The sequence below is a fragment of the Salvelinus alpinus genome, chromosome 5 (assembly GCF_045679555.1).
Source record: "Salvelinus alpinus chromosome 5, SLU_Salpinus.1, whole genome shotgun sequence".
Lineage (NCBI taxonomy): Eukaryota > Metazoa > Chordata > Actinopteri > Salmoniformes > Salmonidae > Salvelinus > Salvelinus alpinus.
The window spans coordinates 90,623,437-90,632,238 of NC_092090.1; the positions used below are offsets into that span (position 1 = coordinate 90,623,437).

Sequence of the window (8,802 nt, forward strand, 5' to 3'; positions counted from 1 at the left end):
AGCGCCATCTGAGCCATCCGTCTCCCCAGCGCCATCTGAGCCATCCGTCTGCCCAGTGCCGTCTGAGCCATCCGTCTGTCCCGAGCCATTAGAGCCGCCCGTCTGTCCCGAGCCGTCAGAGCCGATAGTCAGTCAGGAGCCGCTAGAGCCATTCGTCAGACAGGATCTGCCAGAGCCGCCAACCAGACAGGATCTGCAAGAGCCGCCAACCAGACAGGATCTGCCAGAGCCGCCAACCAGACAGGATCTGCCAGAGCCGCCAACCAGACAGGATCTGCCAGAGCCGCCAACCAGACTGGATCTGCTAGAGCCGCCAGTGAGCCATGAGCGTCCAGAGCCGTCAGCCAGCCATGAGCGTCTAGAGCCGTCAGCGAGCCATGAGCGTCCAGAGCCGTCAGCCAGCCATGAGCGTCCAGAGCCGTCAGCCAGCCATGAGCGTCCAGAGCCGTCAGCCAGCCATGAGCAGCCAGAGCCGTCAGCGAGCCATGAGCGTCCAGAGCCGTCAGCGAGCCATGAGCGTCCAGAGCCGTCAGCGAGCCATGAGCGTCCAGAGCCGTCAGCGAGCCATGAGCGTCCAGAGCCGTCAGCGAGCCATGAGCGTCCAGAGCCGTCAGCTAGCCATGAGCGTCCAGAGCCGTCAGCTAGCCATGAGCGTCCAGAGCCGTCAGCTAGCCATGAGCGTCCAGAGCCGTCAGCCAACCATGAGCTGTCCCTCAGCCCAGAGCTGCCATGTATCCAGAGCTGTCTCTCTGTCCAGAGCTGTCTCTCTATCCGGAGCTGCCCTTCAGTCCGGAGCTACCTCTCTATCCTGAGCTACCTCTCTATCCTGAGCTACCTCTCTATCCTGAGCTACCTCTCTATCCTGAGCTACCTCTCTATCCTGACCTACCTATCTGTCCTGAGCTACCTTGTCCCGGAGCTGTCCCTTATTTTGATGTTACCCGGTATATTAGGTGGGTGGAGTAAGAGGGTGGTCATTCTGAGGGAGAGACGTAAGCTGGGATTGACTATGGTGGGGTGGGGACCTCGCCCAGAGCCTGAGCCACCACCGTGGTCAGATGCCCACCCTGACCCTCCCCTAGACTTTGTGCTGGTGCGCCCGGAGTTCGCACCTTAAGGGGGGGGTTATGTCACGTTCCTGACCTGTTTTCTGTTAGTTTTTGTATGTGTTAGTTGGTCAGGACGTGAGTTTGGGTGGGCAGTCTATGTTTTCTGTTTCTATGTTGGTTAATGGGTACCTAATATGGTTCTCAATTAGAGGCAGGTGGTTTTCATCTCCTCTGATTGAGAATCATATTAAGGTAGGTGTTGTCACATTGTTTGTCGTGGGTGGTTGTCTTCCGTGTCTGTGTTTGTTTGCACCATAAGGGACTGTTTCGTTCGTTCATCGTTTTATGTAGTCATTTTTCCTGTTCGTGCGTTCTTCGTGTTTTATGTAAGTTCGTATGTTCAGGTTTGTCTACATTCGTTTTGTTATTTTGTAAGTTTCAAGTGAAGTTCGTGTTTTAGTCTTTTCTTAAATAAATCATGTCATATCACGAAGCTGCATTTTGGTTCAATCCCTGCTCCTCCTCTTCGGATGAAGAGGAGGTGGAACGCCGTTACACATCGACTCAGTGGGTTTTGTCCAACATGTCTCCAGACCTACTCACTGCCACAGTCATACTCTGGACCTAGTTTTGTCCCATGGAATAAATGTTGTGGATCTTAATGTTTTTCCTCTTAATCCTGGACTATCGGACCACCATTTTATTACGTTTGTAATCGCAACAAATAATCTGCTCAGACCCCAACCAAGGATCATCCAAAGTTGTGCTATAAATTCTCGGACAACCCAAAGATTCCTAGATGCCCTTCCAGACTCCCTCCGCCTACCCAAGGACGTCAGAGTACAAAAATCAGCTAACCACCTAACTGAGGAACTCAATTTAACCTTGAGCAAATACCCTAGATGCAGTCGCACCCCTAAAACCTAAAAACATTTGTCATAATAAACTAGCTCCCTGGTACACAGAAAATACCCGAGCTCTGAAGCAAGCTTCCAGAAAATTGGAACGGAAATGGCGCCACACCAAACTGGAAGTCTTCCGACTAGCTTGGAAAGACAGTACCGTGCAGTATCGAAGAGACCTCACTGCTGCTCGATCATTCTATTTTTCCAACTTAATTGTGGAAAATAAGAACAATCCAAAATGTATTTCACTTCAGCAGTGATAAATTCATGAACTTCTTTGAGGAAAAGATCATGATCATTAGAAAGCAAATTACGGACTCCTCTTTAAATCTGCGTATTCCTCCAAAGCTCAGTTGTCCTGAGTCTGCACAACTGCCAGGACCTAGGACCGAGGGAGACACTCAAGTGTTTTAATACTATATCTCTTGACACAATGATGAAAATAATCATGGCCTCTAAACATTCAAGCTGCATACTGGACCAAATTCCAACTAAACTACTGAAAGAGCTGCTTGGCCCTCCTATGTTGAACATAATAAACGGCTCTCGATCCACCGGATGTGTACCAAACTCACTAAAAGTGGCAGTAATAAAACCTCTCTTGAAAAAGCCAAACCTTGACCCAGAAAATATAAAAAACTATCGGCCTATATCAAATCTTCCATTCCTCTCAAAAAAAATGAAAAGGCTGTTGCGCAGCAACTCACTGCCTTCCTGAAGACAAACAATGTATACGAAATGCTTCAGTCTGGTTTTAGACCCCATCATAGCACTGAGACTGCACTTGTGAAGGTGGTAAATTACCTTTGAATAGCGTCAGACCGAGGCTCTTCATCTGTCCTCGTACTCCTAGACCGTGGTGCTGCTTTTGATACCATCGATCACCACATTCTTTTGGAGAGATTGGAAACCCAAATTGGTCTACACGGACAAGTTCTGGCCTGGTTTAGATCTTATCTGTCCGAAATATATCAGTTTGTCTCTGTGGATGGTTTGTCCTCTGACAAATCAACTGTAAAATGTTTCGTTTTAGGACCACTATTGTTTTCACTATATATTTTACCTCTTGGTGATGTCATTCGGAAACATAATGTTAACTTTCACTGCTATGCGGATGACACACAGCTGTACATTTCGATGAAACATGGTGAAGCCCCAAAATTGCCCTCGCCTGTTTTTCAGGAAGTGGATGGCTGCAAATGTTCTACTTTTAAACTCGGACAAAACAGAGATGCTTGTTCTAGGTCCCAAGAAACAAAGAGATCTTCTGTTGAATCTGACAATTAATCTTGATGGTTGTACAGTCGTCTCAAATAAAACTGTGAAGGACCTTGGCGTTACTCTGGACAATGATCTCTCTTTTGACGAACATATCAAGACTGTTTCAAGGACAGCTTTTTTTCCATCTACGTAACATTGCAAAAATCAGATATTTCTGTCCAAAAATGATGAAGAAAAATTAATCCATGCTTTTGTCACTTCTAGGTTAGACTACTGCAATCCTCTACTTTCCCGGCTATGCGGATAAAGCACTAAATAAACATCAGTAATAGCTAAACACGGCTGCTAGAATCTTATTAATCATATTACTCCAGTGCTAGCCTCTCTACACTGGCTTCCTGTTAAGGCAAGGGCTGATTTCAAGGTTTTACTGCTAACCTAAAAAGCATTACATGGGCTTGCTCCTACCTATCTTTCTGATTTGGTCCTGCTGTACATACCTACACGTACGCTACGTTCACAAGACGCAGGCCTCCTAACTGTCCCTAGAATTTCTAAGCAAACAGCTGCAGGCAGGGCTTTCTCCTATAGAGCTCCATTTTTATGGAATGGTCTGCCTACCCATGTGAGAGACGCAGACTTGGTCTCAACCTTTAAGTCTTTATTGAAGACTCATCTCTTCAGTAGGTCCTATGATTGAGTGTAGTCTGGCCCAGGAGTGTGAAGGTGAACGGAAAGGCACTGGAGCAACAAACCGCCCTTGCTGTCTCTGCCTGGCCGGTTCCCCTCTCTCCACTGGGATTCTCTGCCTCTAACCCTATTACAGGGGCTGAGTCACTGGTTTACTGGTGCTCTTCCATGCCGTCCCTAGGAGGGGTGCGTCACTTGAGTGGGTTGAGTCACTGACGTGATCTTCCTGTCTGGGTTGGCGCCCCCCTTGGGTTGTGCCGTGGCGGAGATCTTTGTGGGCTATACTCGGCCTTGTCTCAGGATGGTAAGTTGGTGGTTGAAGATATCCCTCTAGTGGTGTGGGGGCTGTGCTTTGGAAAATGAGTGGGGTTATATCCTGCCTGTGTGGCCCTGTCCGCGGGTATCGTCGGATGGGGCCACAGTGTCTCCCGACCCCTCCTGTCTCAGCCTCCAGTATTTATGCTGCAGTAGTTTATGTGTCGGGGGGCTAGGGTCAGTCTGTTATATCTGGAGTATTTCTCCTGTCTTATCCGGTGTCCTGTGTGAATTTAAGTATCTCTCTCTAATTCTCTCTCTCTCTATTTCTCTCTTTCTTTCTTTCTTTCTCTCTCTCTGAGGACCTGAGCCCTAGGACCATGCCTCAGGACTACCTGGCCTGATGACTCCTTGCTGTCCCCAGTCCACCTGGCCGTGCTGCTGCTCCAGTTTCAACTGTTCACCAGATATGCAACCTGTCCCAAACCTGCTGCTACCTGTCCCAGCTCCTGCTGTCTCTCTAGAGACAGCAGGAGTGGTGGAGATACTCTGAATGATCGGCTATGAAAAGCCAACTGACATTTACTCCTGAGGTGCTGACCTGTTGCACCCTCGACAACCACTGTGATTATTTTTATTTGACCATGCTGGTCATCTATGAACATTTGAACATCTTGGCCATGTTCTGTTATAATCTCCACCCGGCACAGCCAGAAGAGGACTGGCCACCCCTCATAGCCTGGTTCCTCTCTAGGTTTCTTCCTAGGTTCTCGCCTTTCTAGGGAGATTTTCCTAGCCACCGTGCTTCTACACCTGCATTGCTTGCTGTTTGGAGTTTTAGGCTGGGTTTCTGTACAGCACTTTGAGATATCAACTGATGTAAGAGGGGCTTTATAAATACATTTGATTTGATAGGGAAAGAGGTTAGCCCTTAACATGATCTACCTAGGCCAGTGTTTGTCCCGGATACTACAGAGTCCAGACTATATTAATAATAAATAGAGATAATCTCAAATTCACAGACTGGGTAGCAGTATAGTCGCCAGTACACTGGGAGGCAATGGTGTACCATGGTCTGCATTAAAAGAGTCCCAGTGTGTCCCGTCTGACACACCGTAGGCTACTAAAGACCGTGGAACAAATTGTTATTTTTTTGTCTTTATAGTAGCTCTACTCAGCAGAATTGACTTCAGGAAAGCAGTCGAAAATGCCTTCAGTAAAAGAGTTTAACTTGAGTTACGATATAATTAATGAACATGATACATTTTCTGAAGGCGACTGTATATCTGGAAGAATTACTTTGGAGTTAATAAAGGAAACCAAAGTGGAAAGCCTTTTCATCAAAGTCAAAGGGGACGCAGATGTCAATTGGACTGTTGACAGTGATGACAACACTTACTCTGCTCACAACAGATATTTCAAACTGAAGAAATTAATGATTAATGAAAATCCTCAAGGTAGGAGGGATAGTCTTTACTCAGTTTACTACAGGCCTAACCTATCCGTAATAGTTTGGCCAATATTTATCGCACTCTTTCTGGTGCGTAGCTTGCCCGGCGCGTTAGGTGAGCGGGATTTGTAGGCTATGTAATCCAATGTTTATAGTCGAGCAGGCGGTTGGTTAATGTTCGCCAGATCAAGATTTTTTTTTGCTGTAATGGGTTCATTAAGGTTAATTACTAATTGGATATTATGTTGACCACTGCGATTTTTTTTGTCATAGGCAACATACTCCCCCCTGGTATCTATATCTATCCGTTTAGCTTCCAAATTCCTGAAGGGTAAGTGGGAAAGCAAGTCAAATTCATAGACAGACAAATGATATGCTCTTTTAAATCAACCTCCGTGTACAAATTATGCTATCTGTTGATTACATAGATTCAGCACCTTAAGGTATGTGTCACTGTTTTTATATTACAGAAGCATGCCATCATCCTTCAAGGGTCCACATGGCAAGATAGTGTACAAACTGGAAGCCAAGCTGGTTAGGGGTTGGTTAAAGACACGCGACTTGGTGAAGGAAATCACCTTTGTCTCCAAGGCTGACTTGAACCATGTTCTACTAATGGTGTGTTAACTCTACTAATCTAGTCCTTTTTGTTATTTATCATATTAAATGTGTGAATGTGGATGGACGGTATTATTCATCACATTTGTGTGGATGGATGGATGGATGGACGGACAGTGTTATACATCACATTATGTGTGTAAATGTGGATGGATGTACGCTGTTATTCATCACATATGTGTGAAAGTTGATGGTTGGATGTACAGATCCCGGTTTGTTTTCCTTGTGTCATACTAGTATAGAACATGTAATCTCATCCTGCGTTCCAGTCTCCTCAGCATGGTGTGAAGGACAAGTCAATGGGGTGTCTTACCTCAGGACATGTCATCATGGATGTCCATGTTGAAAGGATGGGCTACATGCCAGGTAATGTACAAGTGTTGTTTCAGAGCCCTCTATGTAACACAAAGCATGTTGCCTTTAAGCACCTATTTTCTGTTGAATAACATGGCCAATTCAACAGATTAGTTTACAATCTCACTGGTTAAGAGAATAGCAAGTCCACACTACCTCCAGGAAGTGTCCTAAATATACAATCAACTTTCACATGCAAGGCTTTAGATTTTGTCAACATTTATTCATGTCTTCAGTATTCAGTACCTCACCTGTGCTGAAGCACTATTGTGTTGGTCATTTAGAATCTCATATTGTCTTTAAAGGGGAAGTTCAGGATTTTACAACTTGATGTTAGATGGTTCCCAGCCCTGAAAGTCTATGGGCCAGGAGAAACTGTAGTCCATGGTTTTGTTTCATTTAAAAAGCCACTACAAAATTAGCTAGAGGTGGCTAAAGTTATCTGAAGTTAGTAGTGGGGCTGTTTAGAGAGAACCTGAACCATGGATTATAGTTTTTCCAGGCCCATAGACAAACCACTTGTAGTCAAGTTGTAAAATCCTGAACTTTCTCTTTAATTTTCTGGGTGGATTTTCCCACTCCAGGTGAGACTGTGAATATCTGTGCAAACATCGAGAACAACTCATCCCGTGACCTTAAGCCCAAATTCAGTCTGAAGCAGAAAATGACTTTCATGGCTTCTGACTGCACAAAGATGGAAGAAGAAACGGTCTGCAAAGTGGTCACGGAGCCTATCCCGTCCAAAACCCGACAAAGTGTTGCAGGGTCATTGAAGATACCTGCTGACCAGGACTTGTCCATCCTGAACTGTAACATCATAACAGTAGAGTACATACTAAAGGTACATCCAGGTGTTGGGATAATCACTTCATATTCCTGACTAGTATTAAACAAACAAAAATTGGGGGGGATAAAATCCCAATATTTCTCTCTAACATGCTGTTTGTTTTAAAGGTATACTTGGACGTTCCTCTTGCCAAAGACCCTGAAGTCAAGTTTCCATTGGTTATTATCCCTTCCAGCTTTCGGTCTGACCTATCACCAGGCAGTCCTGTCCTCAGGTTTGAAGAATTCGGGAAAGGTGGTCCAAGCAACAGTGACTTCCCTTGTGATACAGCCTTTGGACCATATCCTCCTGTCTCGGGTCCAGGGGGAGGCCTATATCCACCTGTCCTGCCAGTGTACCCTGAACCTGCAGCTGTGGGAGGAAGTTATCCCCCTGACCCACAGCCAACATACCCATACCCAACTGGCCCAGTTTTTCCTCCACCTACATTTGATACATTAATATCCACCCCAACAATGCACCCACCCCTCTCTTCTCAAGAGCTAGACCAACCCCCATCGTATGGTTCCCTCTTCCCTCCATGTGCACCTGAAACATCTCACCCTAATACCCTATGAACACTCATATTTGACAGATGTGAGGCCTTTTGATTAGTGCTGCTATATAACTACTTACCTGTTCAATAATCAATATTGAAGTAGGTTTGTAATGCCATTGTTATGTAACCCACAGCCTTAACTGAATTGCTATACTGTCTCAAAGACTTTTCTTTAAATAATAATGTGTCAATCCAGATCAGCCATTATGTGTCTGCAGCAAATGAGAACAATAATCAGTAAAGCTACATCTAAGAAGCTATGCAAAAAAGATGACTACAGACATATAACATCTGTATGGCTTTAATGTCATTGTTATTGGTCGAGTAAGGTGATTGTTCAGATCTAGTTTTCATCACCTGCACTGTTCAATAAATACCACACACCTGATCTTCTGACTCTGTCTCAACTGTTGCTGGTCAAAAAGCCCAACTAACTAGTACACCTACGTATAATTGCACACGGTCCTTACACTTTCTGTTACTGGTGTTCTACAGCTCAGTGAGCTCAGCTTGTACTTCTGCTGTTTAGGTATTATGGAGTGCAGTAGAAGCTTGGGTAGAACAGTCTATCAAAATGGTTTGCAGGGAGGGATGCTGCCTCACTCTTATGACCCTCATGGCAGTTTGTGCCAAGCGGGCAATTTGAGATTTTAATTGGACTCTTGGTTGGATTTTAGTTGGGTTAGCTCCACACCTAACCTAGGCCAGTGCTTTCCACATACTGTAGCCGAATCCCTATGGATATAGAAAAATAATCTCAGATTCACACATTAGGCTACACTGGGTAACAGTACAGTCGTTTTACACTGGTCATGTCTACATGGGATACAGCTTTTGTCAAATTTGACATCAAAAGTTGCATTTAGCATTTTTGC

At 45.1% G+C, this 8,802-nt stretch overlaps 1 protein-coding gene across 1 annotated transcript; it reads left to right on the forward strand.

Annotated features, from left to right (window-relative positions):
* The first annotated feature begins 5,235 nt into the window (after window positions 1-5,235).
* On the forward strand, window positions 5,236-8,315 carry LOC139577184 (arrestin domain-containing protein 3-like). Its single transcript, XM_071404093.1, has 6 exons — window positions 5,236-5,577; window positions 5,844-5,901; window positions 6,041-6,188; window positions 6,458-6,554; window positions 7,127-7,383; window positions 7,497-8,315. The coding sequence occupies exons 1-6, from the start codon at window positions 5,328-5,330 to the stop codon at window positions 7,944-7,946; spliced, it is 1,260 nt and encodes a 419-aa protein (XP_071260194.1). The 5' UTR covers window positions 5,236-5,327; the 3' UTR covers window positions 7,947-8,315.
* Window positions 8,316-8,802: the final 487 nt, after the last annotated feature.

Bases quoted from the DNA above. Each gene is read 5' to 3' on its own strand.
- LOC139577184 (XM_071404093.1), top strand. From the start codon at position 5,328: ATGCCTTCAGTAAAAGAGTTTAACTTGAGTTACGATATAATTAATGAA. The intron at 5,578-5,843 runs GTAGGAGGGATA...TTTTTGTCATAG, and splicing joins GATTAATGAAAATCCTCAAG to GCAACATACTCCCCCCTGGT. The intron at 6,555-7,126 runs GTAATGTACAAG...TTCCCACTCCAG, and splicing joins AAGGATGGGCTACATGCCAG to GTGAGACTGTGAATATCTGT.